Below are 25,860 nucleotides of genomic sequence, written 5' to 3' on the forward strand. Positions count from 1 at the left end.
ATCCCCACCAAGAACATCGATCGTAAACCGAGCCTCCTAAAACGAGTCATCTAGAAATCACCGTTGGATCCAACCCAAACTTCAAGGATAGAAAGAGGACATCAAGACGAACCCGTTGCCCTTTACGGATTCAAAATCGGAGTTCTCAAAACCATATCATAAACTGAAATTTTCATATAAGCTCGGAAAATAGAACGATAATTTCCAAAAGAATTCATGCAAGCATATTCCTTTAAAAACAAAGTGTCCACTCACAGATTTGGGCCTAAGCCTGACGAAACCCGAATCGCCACTCAAGTGAGGTCTCCTCGTATCCTGGTACAATAATTATGCTTAGAACCAAACTTCAATTCCGGAAAAAAATAAATACTTAAATATAAACACCCAAAACTCTTCCGCTTAACACACTACCCTTACTAGAGTTAAACTTACGGGATTCACACCAAACTCCACCACAACCTTAATTCATCGATTCTAATATTCTAGAATTGATAGAAAGGAAATCCAACAGTTGGATCTTCTTAAATTACATACTGATAAACCAACTTTAAAAATTCTTAAACTTCAACCAACTTCAACCCAAATTCACAAACTTAACATCAATGGACTCCTCCTATCATACTCTACATGATTAGCTTGAAAAACCTCCCAAAAGAGGCGGCTGGCCAACCACTACTCCAGCCACCTTGGCCGGCCACCTCCAATACTTACCAAATTTTTGCACAATCAACCTCTCAACATTTTAAACAACTTTCATAACTACCACATTGATCTATTTCAAGCGGAAACATGCCAATCGAATCAAAACATAAAAATCCCAAATTCAAAACCCTAGAATTTCAAAACTTCAAATCTCCTTACCAAGATCGAAATAGGTCAAATCCTTTAAAGGTTTTGTTGTACAAGATGAGAGCTTCCAAACGAGACAAGAAGCTCCGGCTATGGCGGCCGGAGAAATGAGTTCCTGTGAAACACCACCATGTTGCAGCCACGACTTCACGGCGAGCTTCCTCTCTCTCATGTCGGCACGACACTGTCTGTAACCTACCCAGATCGATAGAGGATGGTTCAAGCTTCGTTTTGATACCCACCTTGCTGCCCAACTCGACCGAATGGCAGCGAACGGAGGTGTGGAAGTTCGGCAGAGGAGAGAGACGCGGGGAGAGGAGAGAGAGAGAAATAAAATAATTTCTGATTTTCTACCTTACCCCATCCGGTAAGTTTCACTTTTTATACTCCCGACTAAAATAGTAACTTTACATTTTACACCATAACTTTTACATACGAACTCCGATTTTAACGAATAGCATTCATATTATCGTCTTCTACGACTTCCTTTAAGAAATTTTCCCAAAATAGTTTTCCTACAAAAAGTCAACTCTATGGTCCTTAAATAGTAAATGGTTACTCAAAACAGTAAAAGGTCAAAGTAACACAAAAGTAAATACCCGCAAATTAACTTAAGAACCAGGATGTGACACTTGCAACGGCTAGTTTTTGGAGGAGTTGATATGAATTTTAACTTTATGATACATCCATCAGGTGTAATGTTCTTGACAGCTTTATATATTATATCTGGGACATCATTCAAATCCTCATTAGTTTTTGTCTAAAGGTTATGAACAAAACCATTTTCCACAAACCACAACTTGTGTTTCTGAGGATGCTCTACTTGAACATCCGCCAAATATCTCTCATAATATGGGCCAAAAACTACTGATAACATCTTTAGAAGGACATCTTTATTTTCAAAACCTTCTAAGAGATCATGGAAGCTATACCATTCGGACTCCTTTAGCGCTAGAATAAGGACTTTAGCACTTTCAGGATTTTCAAGGTATGAAACCTTGGAGTTTTCAATTGGAACACATTTATCCTTTGTATGAAATCCATACAATTCTTTAGTTAATGCCTTAAGGGTTTGAAGCAAGTGAGCTTCATTTTCCTCGTAGAATGCATGTAGAATATTATCCGCAATAATCTTCTACTTAAAGGCCAATAGCCTATCTGTCCTGAATACTGGTTTTTGAAAAATCTTTAACGGTTAATCATGAATAACCTTCTTCCCAGTAACCACATGTAGTTTATTTGCCCTGAAATGGCTATTCTGCTTTTTGACAAAGCAACAGCCATAAACGGACTTGATATGCCTTTACCGTCCACCCTTTGAGAGGGGCTAGCCGATCTTTTACCCTGAGATCGGTCAGTTGAAGCTGTATCTTTAGGATACAACAAGAATTCTTTTGCAAGTTTTTCCTCGTTGGATGAACTAGATCGACCTTCATCTTGCAGTATGTGTTTAGAATTGTCTAAATGTTCATCCCAACCATAATTCGGTTTTGGCTTGACTCTTTCAGAATACTGACTTGACTCTGCAGCTCCATAAGACACAATGTATTGATAACTTGGTCCGTCATGGAGAGGTCCTACGGTTTTGTCACCGCTCTAATATATTTCCCAAAGACTCTTTTCTTCTGACTCTGATTTCCGGTTTCTCGAATTGCGACATTCTCTTTCAAACATCGCCATTTCTCTTGTAAGAGCATCAGGCAGATAATTCTTGTCACTTGCAACCATTTCAACATCATATTCATACTGAGTTAAAAACATCTGCCATCTTGAAACTTTTTCTCTATCAACAGCATCAGTTAATTTGTAGTTTTGAAATTTTTTACTCTTTTATTATCAGTTCTAACTACAAATTTGTTTCCTAAGAATGCCTCTGCACCCTTAATGCTTTTTATTAAGGCAATGACTTCCTTATCTCCAATAGAATAGTTTAACTCTGCTACGTTAAACTTTCTTGATAGAAATTTACAAATCTTTTCATGATTTGTATCTGGAGCAACGGCTAAAACAACTCCTGCCCAGTAATAATCAGTTGCATCAGTTTGCAAGATGATCAAATCTTCTTCTTCAGGTAATTGTAATGGAGGAAGATTTTTTGTTAATTCTTTAATCTTTCTGACAATATTACTGTCATCTTCTGTAAAATACCATTTCTTTTTAAAACTTGTTTTTGGAGAGAGAAGTGTAGTGAGGCCACTAACTTGATGAATAAAGTCTCTCGCAAAATTAACAACTTCTAAAAATCTTTGCAGAGATTTTGCATTTGGGATATAGTCTGAAAACTGACTGATTTTCTTGACAATGTGTTCTTGGAGACGAATCTCTCCATCCTTAACATAAATGCCAACGAAATAAATTTCTCCCTTTATGAGGTGAATCTTCTTCTGTCCAAGGATGATTCTCTTCTGGACAATAAGTTTACACACCTGTTCTAGGTGCTTTAGATATTTATTCATAGTTCTAGAGAAGATCTCGTTGAATTTAAATCTAGGAGCAATGCTTCTCGCACACTAAGTCTAAATCAGTACGTGCTATCCTAAGCCGTCAGAGAGTGCAAAATTCATAATTAAGGTCAAAACCATTCAGTTGAGTTCATAGCAAATGCATTTAAGATAGATCATATAACACATTCAGAGTTACCCTGAAGCAAAAATAGATGCCAATACAGAAATAAGATATGTCCACTCACATAAAGCAGCAAGAAAGAGCAGCTAGCCATCCAAAGAGATCCCATTTTGTCCATGACCACTAATCTCCTCATCTTGCTTAAGGCTTCCACACGCATTGCATTCCATAGCATCCGAAGAAGTTCCATCATCTTTCGGGGGCAAAGGGGCTAGCGTGCCCCAGCAATTGGTTCTACTACACATAAATCTCACAAAGAAATAGGCATGTGGAAAATCAGCCTCTCCTTGCGCTTCAGCTTCAATGTCACTCCCACTCCCACCTTCTGCTTCCAAATCTCCTCCCATTTCCTGGTCTTGGTCCTCATCCATCCCCTCAGCCGAACCACCTTTCTCCTCAGCCACCTCCTCATTGTCAGACCAATTCGCTTCAACCTTGCACCGATCACATTGGCACACAAATCCATAGTCCTCAGCCAAAGTCCTCTGCCGGCTCGAATAAGGCTCATTAACAGGGAAATAGCTCAAGCAAATCTCCCTCCCCTCCGGAACATCATGAATCATCCTCACAGTAATCTCCGTGCTCCCTTCATCGACGTAATCAAATCGGCACGCATTGGGGAGACAATCATGGTTGAAGAACGAGGCCTTGGGATAAATCCCATAAGCTCTGCTCGACCTCAGCCCAGTTTCCGAAGGAGGCTCCATCAATCCAAACGCATTGAGCTTATCCTTAGCCAGCAGCGCCGCCGTGAGCTCCACCGAGAACAGCTGCGGAGGAGGGCAGAGAGTCGAAATCAGCGAATGCAGGAACTGAGCTTCGGCGGAGTCCTGCGGTTCGCCCTGGAGAGTTAGCAGCAGCTGGAAACTCGACGGCGAGACGGCGGCGAGGTTGTAAGCAGCGATCAAGAAGCGAGCTTGGACTTGGCGATCGGCGGGGTGGGCGGAGAGAGGGGAGGGGCAGTTTCGTAATTTGGCGAGGGATTGGCAGACCCATGGAGTGTGGGAGGAGGAGAGGGCGGCGGAGAGGCAGTTGGGGCTGCAGAAGCGGTGGTGGGAGCAGGAGGGGCAGAGGGAGATTGGGGTTTGGGGGTTTAGGGTTTTGAAGCAGTGGTCGCAGTAAGGGGGAGGGGAGGGAGTGAGGAGAGGAAGAGCGGAGTAGAGGAGTATGGGAGAATCGCGGAGAACGATTTGGCCGCTCTTGAGTGGCTGCGCCGCCACTAATGACCTTCCTCTGCCTTGTAACTCCGTTAGCCTCAGCTCCTTTGTCATTGCCATTTTGCTTATTGCAATGTTCTCAGTGTCTCAGATTCGTAGGGTTTTGGTGAGGTTTTTCCCAAAGGTTACTCTTTTTCACCTTCCTGTATCACTCGGAAACTTTTATACTGTCTGTTTGTGGAGTAAATTAGCTATGAATTATTTGTGGTTTTATCATTTTATGCTACAAAATATTGGAATTTTCGAGCGTTACGGAAAACACTCTCAAGTCTAGTTAACTAATATTGTCATTTTTTTTGTACAAACCATTAAATAACCACGAAACCGTCATATTTTAAATGTTATATTTGTTAAATCATTTGTATTTCATATTTTTATATGTTGTTTTGTTGTCTGTGATTATTGCAAAAAACAAGACATTAATTTGCCACCGAATCCAAGATTCTCATATGTAATTTTGTCCATTGATGTCAGATGCATTTACAATCGTGGTGATAATTCTCGACTTCGTCTCTATATTTTAGACCTACAAATTCAACCCCGATTCACAATTATGTCCAATTTCAATATCGGAACAACCAATCCAAACTTGAATCGAATTCGTACTCGAAATGAATATGAGCCGAGCTTGATCATCGTCCCACTACTTTAGTAGAAGAACAAATTTAATTATCATTGGGCTTGGCTAATGACACAAAATGAAGACTAATCCAAAGTCTGACTAGATTCCTAGTCTCGGACTCTCAAATCGTATCGTAGCCGTTGAAGTAGAGTCGGTTTCACGGTAACCCGGGTTAATATCTAACCCGACCACGATTGAGAGGCCAGGTTAGGGTTAGGCTCAGCCCGCCACGCATATAAAAGCCGCGCCTTCCTCGTCTCTCCACCCCTAATACCAAAATATCATCTCTTCTTTCTCTTTCTCGACTCTCGAAGCTGCGTTCGTTCTCCATCAGGTGCCGATTCCCTTCCTCCTTTTTTCTATTTCGATTTCTCTGTTTCTATTCACGATTCTGTTTATTATGATCGAATAATCATTCTGTGTTGTAATCTCCTCTGAATTTTGTTGCGGATCTGTTATCTGATGCTTGGTTTCTGCTTGATTTGTGACCTGGTTTGTGGATTTGTGTTGTTTGATATCACTGCTGTGAATTTTTATAGCTCGATTATCATTTTTCGGCGAATCTGTACTGTTTGTTAGCTTTTCGGATTAGATTCGCTGCGGATTTTGATTTACTGTTTTGTAATTTGGTATCGAAAGAGAAAAATGAATCTTAGTAGTGTTAGATTTTTGTTATGAGGAGCTGAGCCTCGGTTTTTAATCTAAAACTTGTTATATAGGGGGAAAATTTGTGTTCTTGATGTTGATAGTGTGTTGATCGACTCCTGATGAGGAACTTCATCTATTAAAGTTTCAGCCTTGTCTGAATGTTTCATGTTGAAACTAGATTATCGTGTTCTGAAGGAGTTTTTTGTTTTTCTATCTACCTGAGTGTTGCTGTGGTGAATTCTGCTTCCGAGTGTTTGTTAGGGGTGACTTTTAAATTATCGCGAAGCTTTGCTGTAGTCTTATGTGGATACGCACAAGGTTGCTATGGGTTGTTATTTGGCTTGCTTACAGTTTGCTTTGTTATGTTTATTTGTGATCGCTCTCAATGCGGCATGGTGCTGAACTTAGGGCTGATATGTATGTTGTCTTGCAGGCATCTATTGTGGTTTCAGCTGTTGCTGTAATTCTTCAAAATGTCGGATGGTCAGGAGACTGATAAGAACATTGAGATATGGAAGATTAAGAAGCTGATTAAGGCTCTTGAAGCTGCAAGGGGTAATGGCACCAGCATGATTTCTCTCATCATGCCTCCCCGCGATCAGATATCTCGTGTTACTAAGATGCTCGGTGATGAGTTTGGAACTGCTTCAAATATCAAGAGTAGGGTGAATCGTCAGTCAGTTCTGGGGGCGATTACATCTGCTCAGCAGAGACTCAAGCTTTACAACAAGGTTCCTCCAAATGGGCTTGTTCTATATACCGGAACAATTGTTACCGACGATGGTAAGGAAAAGAAGGTGACAATTGATTTTGAGCCTTTCAGGCCTATCAATGCGTCTCTTTACCTCTGTGATAACAAGTTCCATATTGAAGCTCTGAATGAACTCTTGGAATCTGATGACAAATTTGGTTTCATTGTCATGGATGGTAATGGGACTCTTTTTGGGACACTAAGTGGCAACACAAGAGAGGTGCTGCATAAGTTTAGTGTTGACCTGCCAAAGAAACACGGAAGAGGAGGACAATCTGCTCTTCGTTTTGCTCGTCTTCGAATGGAGAAGCGTCACAACTATGTTAGGAAGACTGCAGAGCTTGCCACACAGTTTTATATTAATCCTGCCACCAGCCAGCCCAATGTTTCAGGATTGATACTTGCTGGATCTGCTGACTTCAAAACTGAGCTCAGTCAGTCAGATATGTTTGATCCCCGCCTGCAGGCCAAAATACTCAATGTGGTGGATGTTTCTTATGGAGGAGAGAATGGCTTTAATCAGGCTATCGAGTTGTCTGCAGAAATCCTGTCCAATGTGAAGTTCATACAGGAGAAGAAGTTGATCGGAAAATACTTCGAGGAGATCAGTCAGGATACTGGGAAGTATGTTTTTGGTGTAGATGACACACTTAAAGCTTTGGAGATGGGTGCTGTTGAGATACTAATTGTGTGGGAAAGTCTTGACATCAATAGGTATGTGCTAAAACATAGCAGTACTGGCGAGTTGATTGTGAAGCATTTGAACAAGGAGCAGGAAAACAATCAGAGCAACTTCCGGGATCCTGAGACCAATGCTGAGTTGGAGGTTCAGGAAAAGATCTCATTATTGGAGTGGTTTGCTAATGAGTACCGGCGGTTTGGGTGTTCTCTGGAGTTTGTGACCAACAAATCACAAGAGGGGTCACAGTTCTGCCGAGGTTTTGGAGGGATTGGAGGAATTCTCCGCTACCAGCTTGACATGAGGTCTTTTGATGAGTTTTCTGATGATGGTGAAGTGTATGATGATTCTGAATAGCAATCAATCATCTATTCCCCAGTGCTGGTGCAGGAAGTTGGGGGTAGAAAATCCTGCACCAGTGCGCGCGGAGTTGCTACTGCGGCTCCAGAGTTGGTGCTCAAAAGTTTATCAGGCTTGATCAAGGTATATACTTTCTTGTATCAAAATCTTATACTTCATATAACGATGATCAGTCCATTGACAAGTATTTTATTTCTCTTAGGAGGTTGCATTATCTGATCCTGAAAAGCTTGATGTGGTGATTTCATCTGGATCATCAAAGGGGCTTGACAGATCGGCTGCATGGAACGAGGACATTAAGCCACAAGCTGCTTCCTTTGGATCAAGACCTATCAAATGTACGCACCAATACCCCCAGAAGGATTGTGGATTTGCTGTTGGTTAAAGTATTACTTGGTGTATTTGTTTACTATCTCGGTCTGTTCTATCAAACTGTATGCCGTAGCATTCTACCCTTAGAATTGTGGCTACATCTACATCTTTGAGATGTAGCCGAGCTTAAATAACGGGTAGTGCTTTTGGTGTTCAAATGCTATGTATGGTTGCTTTTTAAGCATCAATTTACTTGTAGCTTAGCTCTTCTTCTTTTGAGGTGGGAGCTGGGCTGAATAATTATTTTCCAACTATGTATTTTTATGTAGTAGCTTTACACCTATTTTTGAATTGGTTTGTGTTTTCTTATGCATGACGGTAAGAGTATATCTAATATTGCACCGGTTAGGGGCTTGGGGTTGATTTTACTTTGTCCTATGATAACTTCTACTACAAATAATTACAGAGTCAGTTATGTATAACTGATATTAGTTTCAGAATCAATGATGAAAAAACTAATGATAATTATGTTTCAGTTGAATGTTTTAGCAATGTTTTATGAGTGCGGTTATTAGAACCTTTAAATTTGCTTATTAGATCTCACACTATTTTGAATTATTAATTAACATATACATTCTTATACACAATATATATTTGCAAGATGTATAAATATTTTAGTAATTTTTTTTTAATATCTATCAATTATAGAAAATATGTATTTATTGAAATTTATTGTAAGGTACAAAATAGAGATCAAATTATTCAAAAGAAAAAAAATGGAGAAAAAATAACACCTACAAGTGAGAAAAACAATTAAAAAGATATATAGAGTAGTTTCTGATAGAACATTTTCTTGCATAGAAAAAATAAATAAAAAATAGAAGGTAGGGATAATAGGTGTTGACAAACAAAAAGGAAAAAAGAAAAGAAAGAATGAGAGGTCTATTGATTAAATAAGAGGTAATTAATTAATTGAAATATATGTCAATAAATAACTAAGGTTATGTTAGGAATTTGAAATGAGGTCTAGTGAGCAAATATTTATATTGAAAAATAAAAAGGAGGTGTAGAGAGAATAAGAGATATAGTGAGTAAATTCAGAGGTCCCAATAGCCACACTCATTTTTTATACTTGGCTAACCAATATAATTAAATCGGAAAGTATCATCTTCTGATTTAGATATATAAAGGCCAGCTGTCACTCCTATAGGTAGATGTTAGGGTTAAAATGACCAGAGGTCCAGAGTTAGAAGGAGGTTTAGGGTTTTAGGTCTATATAAAGGTTGTACTGTTCATTTGGGAACAGGCATCTCTCAGTCGCCCTCATACTGAAAGTCTTAAGTTCTACAAAATTCTTTGCTTTGAAGCTTGATTCCTATATTTGCTTAGCTTCCAATCCATCTTTATTCCGATAGTTGGTTCATCTCTGTGCACAAAGTCTGATGCTTATTCCAACTAGTGTGGTGTAGCCGTGTAGTGTCTTTCGCCGGAAAAATTAATTCGATGTGTTTGTGCTTTCTCATAATGACCGGTCCAAGTCTATAATCATATGAATTTTGATACAAAGCTGCTGGCTCCCAATGATGAACGCTCTACAATATAAGTTTCAGCCTTGTCTGAAAAATATAATGTTGATTATAAGTGTTCTGAGCGAGCTAGCTACTTGTTATTTTCTGTGTTTGCCTACTCTAAACTATGAACTCTCTATTGCTTGTGCTTCTGGGTTTTGGTTCTGGCATGCATTTTCATCCGCTTCAACTTGAGGAATGTGATACATGATTGTCGATGGTGAAGCCGGAAGCTTTGTTGTAATGTGTGCCATAATTGCATAGTATGAAGGGGATTCATCATTTGCCTTTTCCATATTGTAGATCTGAACTCCCAGATGTAGTTTCTTTACCATGTTCCACATTCCTGCCCTGACGCCCATTTTGACAACCTCTTTTGGAAGACCTATGTCTTCATAGTGAAACAGAAGCACTTCTGATCCTGTTTGCTGATCTGCATTCCTGGATTTCACTGATAGATAGGTATTCGGTGAAATGCTAGAGGCATAGAGACTAATACTAGGTAGGGAACATAAATTGTGACAAAACTGAAGTGTAATTCACAAATACCTGGCCTTATACACCAACTTGAATGATACACATCTACTCGTTTCGGTCTTCTTAGCCTTGGTAGAGATGGATATGGTGTTCCCTGATATAATGACATCGAGACCAGATTTTAGCTCTCGACAGTCTTAAAACTATATTGGTGAAGCCACAATTTCGGTATCTCATTTAAACGGAACTGGAAACAAAGCTACTGCAGCATCTAGTGTGTTACAAGTTTACAAGCAACAACTTCTGCAAATAAACCTTCATCAATTGATGTTGGAGATATTGGAGATTGTTTTTTTTTTTATTTTTTTCTTTTGAGAAAGATATTGGACATGTTCATACATAGTTACATACCTTTGTTACACAATAATATCCTGTTGCAGACTCCCAAATGCGACGGATGATGATATATTCTCGAGCACTGCAGAAGAGTGGTAGCTGCGAATTTACAGAACACAATTGCAGTTAAAAGATCCAATCAAAGAGAAGCTCAATTATTCATGCAACTGAATAGACTAGGAATTGTCACCTTCCTAATCCAATGGACAATCATGGTACCAGTTTGGAGGCAAGTGCTTAGAACCTTGGAGTGAATGAGCATCTTATCCCACCTGGGTCTAAATTCATCATCCCAGAAGAAATCCCTCAATATCTCCGGTGATACGTTTTCAAAAACTGTTCTAGTACGGTACTGAGGGGGGCCTGTCTGAAATTTCAGATCAATATTAGAATTGAGTTTGCATTGTTTATGTGTAACTTTCATGCTTGTTAGGCTTACCGGTGGATCACGGTACCAAGCTTTGTATGTCAATGAAGGAATAGACTGCTCCATCATGAGTTTCCAAGGTGGACCGCCATCAGTCTCCTCAATATGAGAAATCAATACTCTCAAATCTTCTTCATTCAACTCACTAGGTTCTTGTTCCTGATCAGAAGAAGGATAAGTGTCGCTGACTAACTCCGATATTATTCTCTTTCTGTGGCTATTGAAGCAAGAGAGCAGTCTTCCCAGAGCAGAATCATGAAGGGAGAGAGTCGGAAACGGTAGGCGCCATGAACTCGACCATGTCCATGAGCATGAGGTCCATGACCATGTCCAAGAACATCCCTTGACAAGGCTTAAGCTCACAAGCGGTATCAGTGCTGTTGCTATAACATAGACTACCGTCAATACTAATTCAGCTATCATATTCATGGGATAGCTCTATACTAACCAGCTTTTCTGCTATATAAAAATCCAGTCTGGTTTGTTCTTCAACAAACCACAATATACACGAAGAGAATTGACCCCCAACTGGAGCAAAGAATTTCTTGCTTTCACTCCTTTGAGGGCAGCTTGTGGAGGAAACAACTTGTATTGTAGGTGAAGAATCAAACATGGGACCGTAGTTTCCGAACATTATGCCTTAGTTTAGCTGCAGAGTTGAGCCATACAAGGTCTTCAAGATGTAAACGCCATAGGTTGCCTCTTAGTTACTTCTGTACCGTTGTTTTCAGGAATAGTTTTACAATTCTGAAATCCTAAATGAATTATAAGAACATTATTTTCCCAAAACATTTGATGATAGAAATCATGTAAGAAAATCAACAGTAGACCTGTGTGATTGTTGATGTATGTTTCTGTTTTTATCTCTTCTTTGTATCAACTGAGCTCAGAGGATCTATAACACTCATAGCTAAAACGGGAAATTACAATCAGTTAATCAGGGCACAAGATTAGTTGTCATGTCTGATAACACGAGTCACAAAATTCCTCATATATTGAACAAAATAGTTCCGCGTACATCACAATATTGTAACAAAAAAATTTCCAGTTGCCACCAAGGTATTCAAATAGGACAAGCTTTAAGATACTGGAATTTGAATAGATCCCTTTTATTCCTGCAAGGAGAAAGGATCACATTACTAACAGTCCATTGGAGCTAAAAAAACCATAACAAAATTGCATAAAACATGCCAATACAATGCTGGCTTACAAGTAAAGATGAACCTCAAAATGCCTTAATAATTAAACAGAGTAGGAACTGACAATATCACAGAATTTGCACAACATTGTCAAATTAAACAATGCAATCCTCCTAACTGGATCAAGGAAAAGAACTACTTTAAAAAAATTGCTTAAAAATTATAAGTATGTCAGTAAGGAGCTACGCCAAAGCATAACTGACAAGTCGGCAGGAAGATACAGGGTGTTTTGGCTGTGGACAATCCAAGAACTAGATTTGTCAAAATTCATTAATAACATTCTAATGCGGAGCTCAATCCATTAAGTTTACGTAATTGCTATGCATTACTCTAATCTCCAGAAATGCTACAGAACTTTAGTATCATCAATGCAAAAGAACAAGGATGATGTACCGACATTTCTTGTTCAGTGGTTGGAGGTGTAGGAAAGAAAGGATACTGAACAAAAGGTAGGCCGGGTGAAATGAACTACAGGATCAGTTATTCTCCATTGTAAGGTGTAAACCGTGTAGTGGTAGTTTACTATACCATCTGTAATCTTACTTGACTTGTATACAAAACAACACCCGCACCCTTGCTGATATTTCTCTAAAAGATTGTGAGCTAATATAAGAGCAATGGAATGATCCTAAGACAACAGATGGATAAGCCTTAAATAAATTGAACTGACATACTATACTTCATACAGCATAGTTATGCTAAGAGCAGATGTACTACAATACTGAGAGAATTAATAATGGAAAATGAAAAAAAGAGGAAGCTCAAATAAAGAGAAATTAAACTTGCCCACATCTATCAAATAAGACGCATAACAGTTATAACAAAACCTTTAGAAATTCAGTTCCTTGAGAGTTGAGACGAACATGAACACTAATAATTAATACACTATGTAACAACTTAACCTGGTTTTACTAATGAATTAATAAGAACCCTAACTCAGTATAATTTGAGAAGCATTCTGTGTTCAGCTGTGCCACATATTGCGATTTGCTGACTGCTCAACAACTACCCCTAGATCTTAATGTTGTTGAAATTTTCAAGATACCACTGTAATGAAGCCAAAAAGTACCACAACCTAAGCTACACTCGAACCTGATGAGTGTAATATTCCTATAATTATACATCTAGGACAAGAGCGTTCTAACCACTACAAAATAGAGAGACAAAAGCTCAAAATTACTTAACCTACCTATGCCCATTCTCAAAGCTCTTGCTTAAATCACCACTTCCTAATCCAAGAACAACCTCCCTGCTATAGGGGTCTCTTTGTACAGGAAAAGTACGTGGCAGCAATACTAGAATTTGAATAAAAAAATGTTCTTTATTGATATTTGATAGAAATGAGTTGTTAAAGCCATCAAAGTGAATGCACTTTTTCTAGAGAAAACAAAACCTCTCTGAATACTCCATAGAGACGAACAATGAAATAAAGCAATAGGAGAAAAAGAAACCTCTCTGAATACTCCAGAGACAAACAATGAAATAAAGCAATAGGTAAAGTTCAGCAATTATAGGTAACGTAATAATACCTGATCCATTGGTTCTGATTCATTGTTCTTCTGTTCCTCCACATCTTTTACTTCAGCATTGGCCTCATTTTCGTTGGTAACAACCATTTCATCATCCTTGTCTTTACCAGTGTCGGTTGGAGTATCATCATCCATAATTTTCAAATCTGCAGGAAGCTGGCCTGACTTCAGTGCCTGTACATGCAAAACAAGTATATGTCAAAATCCAAAAAAAAAAATAACAAAAAAGAAGAGAAGACATCAAAATTTTATGAGGTTCTATCTGCAGCGAGCAAAAGCACCTGTTCAAGTCTTGCAACCTCTTCAAGAGTCTGGGAGTTCACAATAGCAGCCTGCATTGACAACATAATAAATATAAAGACAACATATAATCACCAATGGTTGAGAAAATGTAAAATCTTCGTACCCATGATTACCTTGATAGCATTAATTTGATCCTGAGTGGGCACAACCACTTTCGGAGTCTGTTGTTCCTCAGCCATTTCCGTATCCTCAGCTGGCACAAATTTCTTAGGGGATACCTTCCTAGTCTCCTCCTCAACTTCTTTTGATGAAAACAAAGTTTTTGCTTCCAGTCTCTCCTGCAATCCACGGAGAACAGTTTAATTTCCAGTTCAATTGGAAAAACAGTGTCAGGAAAATGACGGTTTGAACTATTGTAACAGTTTTACCATATTGCTCTGTAAAGCTAGCTGTTTAATCATACAGCTGATAATCAACTATAGCATCATTGAGGCACATGGTTGTGGTGTTTCATAAGTATGTTATACTTACTTTACTAGGCAATCTAAGCCAGTTCATTCTAGTAATTTGTAACTATAGAGAAAGGCAGAAACATGCCAAAAAAGACAAACATGAGGTTGGCACCTTCAAAAACTCACCTTATCTTTCACCTTCTTAAAATCCAGAACCCGAAGCGACTTTAATTTGTGAATCACGTACAGCCTATAATTGGGTTTCTTTGTGATGTTGTTATCCAACAGGCTAAGATACTGCAACTTCGAGAGTGACGCAAGAGGATCAATCTCAACCAAGTTGACTAGCCTGTTGTTAGTAAGCACTAAAGTATGTAACTTCGGCAAGAACTCTGCAACGAAAAAAAAACTACGCATTAAGCACACACAACAACAAACAGAGCACAAAAGATAACACTACATACAAAGTTTAATAATTGAATTTACCTCCAATGTTGGGATTGATGCGGGTAATTCTATTGTTATTGATAATCAAAGTACCCAATCGATTAAGATAGGGCAAATTTTCCAGCTTAACAATCTCATTGTCAGACAAATCAATGGTGTCAAATTGGTCCTGTTCAGATTTTTAAAACCAAAACACACTCAGTAACTTCAATCAGCTCAACATAAAACCCTAATAATCCAAACGCCCATTATTAAGTAATTCCCATACCTCTGTAGCTCCCAAGTTTTCGATTACCGGTATCTTATTACCTAAGAACAAAAACCCCAATTAGATAAATTCACCAAACCCTAAAACACAAATGCGGAATTGGAATTTCAGAATTTCGAATAGTGATTACCTCGAAGATCGAGCTCTCTCTCCTTAAGGGCATTGAAAAAGTGAGGGCTTTTCCATATCAAATCCGCAGTGAGCCTCACCATCTCCTTCTCTTTTCCTCCTCGCAGTTACCACCTTCCTTTACTCTCCCAAAACCCTAACCCTAAAACCCCAAAACCTCTCTACTACTCCACTGCCTCTGTAAGTTTTTAGTCGGAGCTCCAAGTTGAAAACCTAATTCTAATTTGCTACCGCCCTCAAGAGTTTGTTATTTGTGCGCCTATTCCTCCCACGACGTCGTTTCGACTATTCTCGAAACACCGTCATTTTGTATTTCTTTTACCAAGTTTTAAATTTTTACTTTTTATCGCGAACCGATATTCATAAGGGTATTTCTAGTAATTTTCACCGTAAGTGCACAAACACAAATGTTTATTTATGAGATATGAGGTAGTAACTAAAGATTAAAATCTCTGCGATATATCCGATATATCCTCCGATGTCTCCCTTTTTCAAAAGACCGATATATCTATAGAGGTAAATATCTTATATTCCATCGTATCTACGATATTTCCCCGATATTTAGGAAATATCATCAAATATCACCGATATTTATGAAATATCTCCGACATTTATGATATTTTCGATATATCACCGACATATTAAAAAAATATCTGTAAAAAAATTGAAATGATATCCGGAAGAGAAGTAATTCATCACCGATATTTAGGAAGAGAAGTAATTCATCACCGATATTTAGGAAATATCTCCGACATTTATGATATTTTCGATATATCACCGACATATTAAAAAAATATCTGTAAAAAAATTGAAATGATATCCGGAAGAGAAGTAATTCTCTCGAGGTGTATCCCAATGAAGAGTGGTGGTCTCGACTCTCGAGAAGAGCATGATTCCTTTCGAGATATATCTAGATGCAGATCGATCTATTACACAATTATCAAACTTGGAGATGAGTGGACAGTGGAGGAATATTTACACTTGAGAAAGAGAATAAATATATGGACAATCTTCTACAGTTTGTGGATTGAATAATTTTTCATCTGAAGAAAATTACGATCATGCCTCCCATGAACATGGCTATAGAAGTATTAGGTATGCAGCGCAAGAGGATACCATGTATGGAAGGAGGACTAAAGGTCCAAATGATGATCAAGATGTTGATTCAGTTGCGCTAAGTTTTGATTCTATCAGTTTAGGTAGTGGGATTGGAACCTCAAATGAATCCCAAGAAGGCAACAATCAATATGGCTATAATCAATGCGTGAAAGTCAGTGATCAGTCATCCAGTTAGATTCATCCTTACTATCCACTTATAGGGGAAACAGTTGGCAGCTCCAAAGACATATATAATTATCATATTCAACACTACAATTTGTACTTTATATGAGTCATATGTCTTGGTCTGATTATTGTATTTTTGTGGACCAACGTGTGTCTTATGACTCTTATCAACAACCTAGATTCTCATTCTAGATGTAGATGAAGTTGATGTTTGTAATATTTGTATATAAATCTAATAAATTAAATATTTCAGAAAAAAAAAATTCTTCCCAAAATACCGATATTTTTTCCCGAGTTTCCCCGATATATTCGAAATCTCCATTTTTCAAAGAACCGATATATCCACCGATACCGATATTTTAATCTTTGGTAGTAACTAGTAAGTCACTCTTGTTTAATTTAATAGTTAGTAACACAACCGCCCACAGTCGATACTTTAGTTTGTCCACAAGAGCATCTTGACAAAGTCGGTCTAATTTCTGTATTGTAAGTGCACGAATCTGAAAGCCCTTCAAACTAGCTGTCTACAAACTTGTGGGAGTTACAACTCGAACGCTTCTATTATATGCATTGTATGTCACTCAACCAATTTTACCGATCCACATATATTTTCAAATTACAACAACATTCAGAACTTCAAAACAAAAATTCTATTAACTCTCCTTCTTAGCTGATTTAAATGAAAGACATAAGACACACAAAAGATAATACAACGAAACCAAACTAGAGTTGAAGAAGCATAAAGCTCTAAGGTCCTGACGTCTATTTTGGTATAGTCTTATTTTTTTAAAAAAATTAGTTTTTATATAGACTTTCAGATTTAATAGTATTTGGTAAATTAAAAATCAGTTTTTTTTAAAAAATTACATGTTACTCTGTTAGAAGAAGCTGATGTCATTAAAACAATATAAATTAATATGTTGTCTTGACAGCAATTGGATTAGCAACAAAATTAGTATCGAAAACGTTTTTTCTTTAGCAAATCATATATACATCCTCCAAATAAACCCACTTGTGTTGTTGTTAAACAAATAAGGGCCGTTTTTAACAATTAAGGACAATCTTTTATCTACATGTCATGTGTCGTGATTTAATTTATCAAACTAACCCTACACTAATTAAATATACTTTTAGAAGAGAAAAGTCTCTCCTTTTGAAAATTTCAATAAATGAAATATAGTAGCACATTTTTAACAATTTAGTGTAGTAGCAGTTAATTTCAATAAAAGTAGTAGCATGGGTTAACATTCCAGTAGAAGTAGTAACAACAACACGTAGTAGCAACACATAGTAGCAACATGAATCAACAACACAAAGTAGTTGTACACAGTAGCAACATGAATCAATAACACGTAGAAGCAGCACGAAAAGCACGCAGTAGCAGCACACAACAACTCGACACAACAACACCACACAGTAGCAGCACATAGAAACAACATGAATCAACAACACGCAGTAGCAGCACATAGTAGCAACAAGTAGTAGCAGCAGCAGCAGCAGCACATAACAACAACAAGTAGTAGTACCAGCAGCAGCAGCAACACATAGCAGCAACTAGTAGTAGCAGCACATAACAATAACACACAATAGCAACACACAACAACAACACGTAGTAGCAGCACACAATAGCAGCATGAATCAACAACACACAGTAACAACACACAACAACAACACAAATTAGTTGTACATAATAGCAGCATGAATCAACAACACGTAGTAGCAGCACACAACAACAACACACAGTAGCAGCACACAGTAACACGAATTAAACATAATTCCCTCAAGATCACTAGGCAATTCAATCTTGCAGTACTCATCAAAACCACAGTTATCATAATACAGAGAGTAAAGGTCTTCCCTTTCACCTCTAACGAAATCTCTATCGAATAATCTGCAAAATCTTTTACTACAAACACTGTGGACTAGTAGGAGATGAGTTCCACTATGCTTATCACAACTGATTCTATGGCTATGATGCGAATCAATAAAGATAGGGTTTTGAATCAAAGATTACCGATGTGCATTCGATCAAAGATTTGATCTTGATGGGTAATCTAATCAGGATATTCAATATGATTTATTGAGGAAGTATTCAAATCTTGCCTCAGATTTCGATTCAATTGCAGCAATTTCCAGGTCGTTCATGGCGGAAGGAAATTCAGAGGCGGAGGCTGGGATTGAGAAGGGTGTGTACCTTCGTAAGATTCCGGCGACGTCGCGAGCGAGTGATGCAGATCGACGGCGGTGGCGGAGTGAGAAGGAGGCGTCGGAGTGGGAGGAAACCTAGAGAGAAGAAGAGGAAATTAATTTGGGATTTTTGGGGTGAAACTCTCTGAACTGAAGTGATGGAGTTGTTTAAAAAGGAAAAAGCTTCCCCCCAATTTGAGCGGTGAATATTGAGGGGAGAGAGAGAGGGGTCAGATCAAGGGTTTTGGGAGAGTGAAGCATATAATTCTGTTTATAAACTGGACATTTTGGTCATTTCATGATGAAAATTGCAGTCAACATCTGGTATTATTGACTTTGGGTCTATGTCCTTATTTGTTTAAATATTTTGAAATGTGAGTTTTTTATTTTTTGCAACTATTTAGGGCAGTGGAATATCATTTTCTATTTTTTCTTTGGGTATTATCCGAAATCCAACTTTGTTGACGTGTCGTTTCAGCCATAAAACTGAAAGAAAATATTGCCACGCGGTCAAGCTCATATCCGCCGTCGAATATTTGATCTGCGGTGCACAGTCCAGGAGGTGACGTATTATTTCTTTTCAGATTATAAGGGGAAAGAGAAGCAAGGTCTTCCTTCCACAGTCCACTGAAGAAGACGAAGATGGAGCTTCGGAGTTCATGGATGCTCATAGCGTTAACGGCGACGGCGATTATGCTTACGGCCGTTACGGCGGACCGTACTAACAACAAGTCGGGAGGTCTATACTGGTCAACGGCGGAGGAGGAGGCTCAGGCTCAGCTCCAGCCTAGGGTTGACGATTCCGCCGTGGACGCCGACTTCGACGCCGACGGAGGCTTCTCTTCGCTCGATTCGATGTTGCAGTGGGCCTTAGGTCACTCCGATCCCGATCAATTGAAAGAGGCGGCGAAAGAGGTGCAGGGATTGAGCCCTTCCGACCTGAACAAGAAGCGGCTGGAGATTAAGCAGCTCATGGAGGAGCTCAAGACGCCGTCGGATGCTCAGCTGATGAAGGTGGCCATACTCGACCTGAAGAACTCGTCGTTGTCGCTCGAAGATCGGCACCGGGCTCTGGAGGAGCTGCTGGAGCTTGTGGAGCCGATTGACAATGCCAACGGTGAGGTTTGGTTTGCGAGGTTTTGATTTGTGATTGGAATTTTAGGGTTTAGGTGTTTGAGATTTGTGTAGGGATTTGAGTTAGTGACATTGTTAATTTTGTGGTTGTGTTAGATTTGAACAAGCTTGGAGGATTAGCTGTGGTGATTGGAGAGCTTGATCATTCTGATTCCGAGACGAGGAAAATGGCTGCATGGATTATTGGGAAGGCTAGTCAGAACAATCCACTTGTTCAGAAGCAGGTATGGAAGTTTTTACATTTGGAGTATGTTAAGTTAGATGCTTGCGAATGCTAATGATTGACTGAATTGGAATCGTCTTAGGTTTTGGAACTTGGGGCACTGTCTAAGCTAATGGAGATGGTAAAATCGAACTCTGTGGAAGAGGCCATTAAGGCAATTTATGCTGTTTCGGCCTTGCTAAGGAACAATATGGCCGGTCAGGAAATGTTCTATGAGGAAGCTGGGGAAAAGCTGCTTCAGGTAACAGATTAAAATGAGTAAAGAAATGTATTTGAAGTTGATGTTGCTGTTTTTAGTGTGACTGAACTGGAAATTGTTTTTAGGACATTGTGAGTGATTCGAGCATTGGTAACAGACTGCGGATAAGAGCGGTGGTTCTTCTGGGAGATCTTGCAGAGTTTCAGTTAGGAAATACAGAGAAGGATGAGCTGCCCTTTTTCAGTAATCGCATTTTTTTGAAGTCTGTGATTGATCTAACATCAGCTGTTGACCTTCACCTACAGGAAAAGGTGAATCTTTAGCACTACTTGATGGCTAGAATATGCTTATGGTTTAAGAGATGCCTCAAGTATTATTTGGTGGGTGTGCTTATTGTATTGGTTTGGAAGTAGATCTCATTTCACTTCATTTTTGTTTGCAATGGTATGCAGGCCCTCATTGCCATTAAGAATCTACTGCGACTCAAGACAACTGAAGCTCTGGTGTTTAAGGACTTCTGTGGTTTGGATGTTGCATTGGAGAGAATGAGGCAGCAGCTGCAGGACCTAATGGTAGAGGAATACCACAAAGATTATGCAATGGATGTAGAGAGCCTCCGCAATGAAGTGCAGCTGATTTTCCAAAGAAAGCTAGAAAAGGTATTAACTGGACTTACGGGTTTCGGAGTGTAATCTATTCGCTAATTCTGATTTTGCTAGCATCCTGAAATTTTTTTTAATATCATTTGCAAATGACAGGTAACACGGATGACTGCATGATGTGAATGCAATCCACTCGATGAAGGGCACCTTAGTACACAAGTGCAAAGATTCACTACTGCTTAATCACAGCCATTACTCATCGACACACAAAGCTGGACTGCGATAGTTAGCGTGGTTTAGTTATTGTCATAGATAGTTAGATTACTTGGTTGATATGTCATTGATGAAGGTGTGGAAATATCAAATGTGTTAGTCAGCAAAAAATGAGAATACTTTGCATTACACATTTACACAGATCTGGTATTGCTCGACTTTGACGCATCTGGTGCTCTTGTAATTATGTGATGCTCTTGTCCATGTATCTGTACATGGCAAACCATTTGTTATGTTCCTAGTGGGAGTTGTGGACTAGGTTACGCTTTGCTTGTAGTCGTAGTTTGATCCATGAAACATTTCTCACACGCCAACTACTCGGGCGCGTAATACCGTAAATGTCTAAATCAGCTCAGCCTTGGTTTATGAGTTTGCTGAGTGATTGGCTTCGGGGTCAGATACTTTCTAGGTATCAATTTCGTACCTAATATGAAGTAGGTGGCGTCAGTGACTGATACATGTGCATTTAGTTGGAGATTTAGGTCAACAACCACGTTTATATTCTTGTTCCAACTGTTACTAGGCTAGGTAATATACTCGATTCTGTTCTTTGCGAAGGAACTGCAATCTGCTGCGCAAACTGTCCACCATGGAATTTGCAAGAACAAGGCTTCATATGCTTCATTTTTGAGATTTCTAAGAGCGGATTAAACTCTCGATCTTGTTTTCGGCGCATCCACCAATCACAATGTGAACTCTAATTTGATCTTTTCACTTGCAAATGTGAAACTTATGTCACTCATCACTATATTAATAGTTGAATGGTTGAGAATATACAACTAGTCATCCATGAATAAAAAAAATACATTTGAACAAGTCATTCAGATTCCACCATCTTCTACGTTATTAAGGGGGAGAGATAATAGCATTACTAAACAATACCGGACACTGACATCCGATAATGGCAGAGAATACACAACAACCGTCACATCTATATTGGTACATAGTACATAGAATACTAAATGCCACCTATCTATCAGTAACTCTTGCAATGAATACTGTCGTCCTCTTCAATTTTTGAACAGTTTGGAAATAAACACAATTCTAGGGTGAGAAATGGTGTGCACCAGTTAACCGTGGTTGGTGCGCAAAGGACATGGCGGGTAGGTAGGACTCGTTCCCTGAAGTTGACACCAAAAACGATTAATAACAATAAGAAATAAGAAGTAGGTGATCACATTCACATCCATTTCCGGGTCACTGTCACACACTCTGATCACATCTCCGGTCACACAGTACAACTAGTACTAATACTAAAACTTACCCCTTTAACCAAACCCAAAACCTCAAAAAAGCTCTCACCTTTGCCCACACGCCTCTCCCATTTTCGTCAAACCAAACCCTCCAATCAAAACCCACCTGAGTTTTTGATCGGAAAACCCACCAAAGGTCAAACCTTTTAACCCACAATGGCTCTCCACACCACCAATGCCCTGCTCCCAAAACCGCTTCTTTGCGTCAACTCGCCGAGGATCGAGGTAGGGAAAGTCGCCGGAGCCGCAATCTGGGGGAGAAATCGAGGTGGGTTGTGGGTGTGTAAGAGCAGCAGCGATGGTGGGAAGAAGGGAGGAGGGGTGCCCAACTCGAATTACGTGGTGCCCTTAGACAAGTCCTTCTCTTATTCCAACTCGTCGTGTATCACTCGCCCTCTGGCTGAGATTCTCAGGGATTTGAATAAGAGGATTCCTGATAACATTATCAGTATACCTCCAGGGAATCAGTCCACCTTCATTCCTTGGTGATTTTCTTTATCTATGTTTAAAGTTATGGTTTTTTTTTCTTTCGGGTTTTTGACTTTTGAGTTGCGATTTTGGGCTGATTTTGTGTGGATTTTGGGGGTTTTTGTAGGTACCATGCGAACCGGATGCTGAGTTTCTATGCTCCTGGTGTGTTTCTTTACTTCAATTTGCAATTCATAAGCACTGATCATGAGTTTATTGTTAGAGTTTTCGGCTAAGATTGTATTGCTGTCGAAAGGCTAGAGCTTGTTAGATAAATGGTGTCGATGTCTGATTTTAACAAAGCTATAGATACCTGAATTGTGATCATTCCAACAATACAATGCTGGTTGCAGGCTGTGTTTTTTTTTTTTGGCTTAGTATCTTTTTGTTTTTTACTTGTTCTGTTACTCTGGTATGTTGTTATCTTGACATGATGAGTACTCTGTCTGTGGACTGGGGTGTCATCTTAGCATCCACTTGTTTGCTTTCCTTTCACAACACACATGTTAAGTGTCTGCAACCACCAACCAGTTACAATTACATGTATGTCCTAATGCCTGGCCCCCTCTAGCGGCGGGTAGTGAGTCATTATGTAGTTATTGCACTCATTCAAAACTGGTTTTCAGTTTGCGAAACCCTGATCCGGCAATATGAATTGACCAACACTCTATTCAGATTTGTTAGCAGGCAGTTTTCAAACAATCATGTTTTCTACTTTTCTTTCAGCAATGCCATGTATTTACATCACTCTTAGATATTGTAAGCATCCACATTTTATTAGTTATTAACACTCTTCTTGGCAGGATGGTGTGGAGAAATCAGGGATGTAATATTTTCTGACAATGGAAGTGTGACTGTGGTATACCGTGTCACTGTACGAGGATCTGATGGAGAGGTCTGGTCTACTATCCTTTATGTAGTTATTTTTATATCGCAAAATCATGAGTTTCAACTAATAATAATATTCAACAATAGTCATACCTCTAACTGTAAGATCCTTCTTTCCTATCATATTCTAGCGTACATTCCCTTAGAAACATTTACTATTCTAGCTGGAAAGTCAATTTCATTTTATGTTCTGTCATTTGTTAGTTCTCTCTGCCAAACACTATATAGTCAGGGTCCATGTCACCCACTTTAGCTACTGTTCTCAACAGTCATATAGAACAATTAGATATTGAAGTCAGGGTCCTTGTCACCCACCTTAGCTACTGTTCTCAACAATCATATAGAACAATTAGATATTGAAGCACTGGCAAGACTGTAATTTGCTGGCCAGTTAAAAAATTGTGCATCTGGTATAACAGATTGGCGTCTTTACATTGAGAGTTTAGCCGTAATATAGGATGTCATTAAGTTAAAACGAACAGATTCCGACAGAAATTGTCATTTGCATTCTCCATGAGATTTTAGTTTATGCCTCCAACATTAGGTTGAAAGAAGTTGCTGTGTTACCACTGTCAAGTCATGGGGACTTGATCTGGAAAAAAAAAAACCAGAAGATTCAAGTACAAAAAAACTTTTGGAGCTTAAGCTAGTCACTATTAAATAATAGGGATGGCGTACTCGTCTGTGTCTATGTCTATTTGTTCTGTCAAGATGGAAACAGTTTTCAGGTGGTTGTTCAGTACTATGAATGTTTAATTTTATGAAACATCCGGTTGGCATATATTAGTTCTTATACAATACAAGTGGGAAGGATATTTGGTAGTAGACTGGTAGTGCAGGTTAGAGACCTATGAAGTTTAATTTGCTGCATGCCAGGATAGTGAAATCAAGTAGAGCTTGGGCTTGTGGAAGATGCTAAGCATGTTGAAAATGAGATTTTTAGTACATGTAGCCAACTAACTAGAGGGAGGCCTGGATAGTGAAGTCAAGTTGAGCTTGGGCTTGTGGAAGATGCTAAGCGTGTTGAAACTGAGATTTTTAGTTCATGTAGGCAACTAATGAGAGGGAGGACTCACACAAGTTGTGAACTTCCTGGATGTGAATCAAGTTGTGCTTGGGCTTGTGGAAGATGCTAAGTGTGTAACTAATATTTTTGGTTCATGTAGCCTACTGATTTGAGGGAGGCTCTCACACAAGTTGTGAACTTATATTTAATGAAGAGAATCTGTTTGCACTATTTGGTAGCTGAAGTGCTTTTTAGAATTTCATTGAGTCTGTTTAAGTCTTTAAGATGGTGACTTAGTGAATGGAATATGTTTTGCACGTTTGCATTAGCCTACTGATTTTTTGTTTTAGAAAGTTGAGTATTATGTGCTGGAGAGGCACAGGCCTTTTACAACAGACAACACACTATAGAAACAAAGAAACCAAATGAACCTAAATACTTAAAGTAGAAGCATCTCTTTCTCTCCTGTATACAAATAATGGTAGTGTGGAAACTACGTGTAATTATATCTTTGATACTCTATTATCAGTTACTGTACTGACAATATTAAATGTGATTCCTCAGCAATGGAATCTTTTCATATTCTTTAGATGCACAAGCTCATATTGTGTATCCTGTTAACTCAGGTTCTAATCTCTTATATGTTCATCTAACAATACAGGCACACCGTGAGTCAACCGGGACAGTATCACCGCGTGATGGCAACAATGTTGATCCAGTTGCTGCAGCAGAGGAAATAGCTTTCTGCAGGGCATGTGCCCGGTTTGGCCTCGGTCTGTATCTGTATCATGAGGATTAGAGATGCCAGATAGCAGGAGGCTGGACCTTGACCTTCCCTATGTGTCAACTTTTTTGTTAGTTCATTAAGTGGGTTAGATTGTGCTTTCTTCTGCAGTTCTGCCCGTTGATGTATATATCTGACAAAGCAGTTGTCGTATGGTCTCATATTTATATGGTTCGGATTGTGGCAAACAAATAATTGAACCTAATGATCATATACATGCAAAGACAGAATGTTCATGCCTTGTGCTATGAAATATAGATACTACATTGAGAGAATATGATCTTATTTATGTATCAAAGGGAACAGTGAACTAGTATGTACATTTACACTATAAAACATGTTGATTTGTATTGTACAAACC

At 38.8% G+C, this 25,860-nt stretch overlaps 6 protein-coding genes across 7 annotated transcripts; 3 read left to right on the top strand and 3 right to left on the bottom strand.

Annotated features, from left to right (window-relative positions):
- Positions 1-264: 264 nt before the first annotated feature.
- LOC101308564 (histone-lysine N-methyltransferase ASHR2-like) lies at positions 265-4,749 on the bottom strand. Of its 2 annotated transcripts, XM_004296952.1 has the most exons (2): positions 3,539-4,749; positions 265-315 (listed from the first exon to the last, which is right to left on the bottom strand). In XM_004296952.1, the coding sequence occupies exon 1, from the start codon at positions 4,743-4,745 to the stop codon at positions 3,561-3,563; it is 1,185 nt and encodes a 394-aa protein (XP_004297000.1). In that variant the 5' UTR covers positions 4,746-4,749; the 3' UTR covers positions 265-315; positions 3,539-3,560. The 2 variants fall into 2 exon arrangements, with proteins under 2 accessions (XP_004297000.1, XP_004296999.1); XM_004296951.1 differs by lacking the exon at positions 265-315 and having other exon boundaries at positions 3,418-4,749.
- Positions 4,750-5,582: 833 nt separating this feature from the next.
- LOC101307979 (eukaryotic peptide chain release factor subunit 1-3-like) lies at positions 5,583-8,061 on the top strand. The gene is made up of 2 exons (XM_004296949.1): positions 5,583-5,647; positions 6,395-8,061. The coding sequence occupies exon 2, from the start codon at positions 6,435-6,437 to the stop codon at positions 7,746-7,748; it is 1,314 nt and encodes a 437-aa protein (XP_004296997.1). The 5' UTR covers positions 5,583-5,647; positions 6,395-6,434; the 3' UTR covers positions 7,749-8,061.
- A 1,695-nt stretch (positions 8,062-9,756) lies between these two features.
- On the bottom strand, positions 9,757-11,360 carry LOC101313209 (stAR-related lipid transfer protein 7, mitochondrial-like). The gene is made up of 5 exons (XM_004298193.1): positions 10,944-11,360; positions 10,695-10,871; positions 10,520-10,603; positions 10,181-10,262; positions 9,757-10,082 (listed from the first exon to the last, which is right to left on the bottom strand). The coding sequence occupies exons 1-5, from the start codon at positions 11,358-11,360 to the stop codon at positions 9,757-9,759; spliced, it is 1,086 nt and encodes a 361-aa protein (XP_004298241.1).
- Positions 11,361-11,826: 466 nt separating this feature from the next.
- LOC101310792 (U2 small nuclear ribonucleoprotein A'-like) lies at positions 11,827-15,465 on the bottom strand. The gene is made up of 9 exons (XM_004296958.1): positions 15,356-15,465; positions 15,200-15,321; positions 15,070-15,110; positions 14,841-14,970; positions 14,541-14,746; positions 14,076-14,240; positions 13,941-13,991; positions 13,660-13,833; positions 11,827-12,046 (listed from the first exon to the last, which is right to left on the bottom strand). Exons 2-9 carry the CDS (start codon positions 15,279-15,281, stop codon positions 12,041-12,043), a joined length of 855 nt encoding a protein of 284 aa, XP_004297006.1. The 5' UTR covers positions 15,282-15,321; positions 15,356-15,465; the 3' UTR covers positions 11,827-12,040.
- Positions 15,466-19,230: 3,765 nt separating this feature from the next.
- On the top strand, positions 19,231-21,449 carry LOC101305362 (hsp70 nucleotide exchange factor FES1-like). Its single transcript, XM_004296942.1, has 6 exons — positions 19,231-19,786; positions 19,900-20,027; positions 20,109-20,267; positions 20,351-20,536; positions 20,678-20,884; positions 20,984-21,449. The coding sequence occupies exons 1-6, from the start codon at positions 19,312-19,314 to the stop codon at positions 21,002-21,004; spliced, it is 1,176 nt and encodes a 391-aa protein (XP_004296990.1). The 5' UTR covers positions 19,231-19,311; the 3' UTR covers positions 21,005-21,449.
- Positions 21,450-22,244: 795 nt separating this feature from the next.
- On the top strand, positions 22,245-25,855 carry LOC101296279. The gene is made up of 4 exons (XM_004296994.1): positions 22,245-22,838; positions 22,949-22,986; positions 23,625-23,716; positions 25,377-25,855. The coding sequence occupies exons 1-4, from the start codon at positions 22,510-22,512 to the stop codon at positions 25,512-25,514; spliced, it is 597 nt and encodes a 198-aa protein (XP_004297042.1). The 5' UTR covers positions 22,245-22,509; the 3' UTR covers positions 25,515-25,855.
- The last annotated feature ends 5 nt before the right edge of the window (positions 25,856-25,860 follow it).

This window comes from Fragaria vesca, linkage group LG4 (genome assembly GCF_000184155.1).
Source record: "Fragaria vesca subsp. vesca linkage group LG4, FraVesHawaii_1.0, whole genome shotgun sequence".
Classification (NCBI taxonomy): Eukaryota; Viridiplantae; Streptophyta; class Magnoliopsida; order Rosales; family Rosaceae; genus Fragaria; species Fragaria vesca.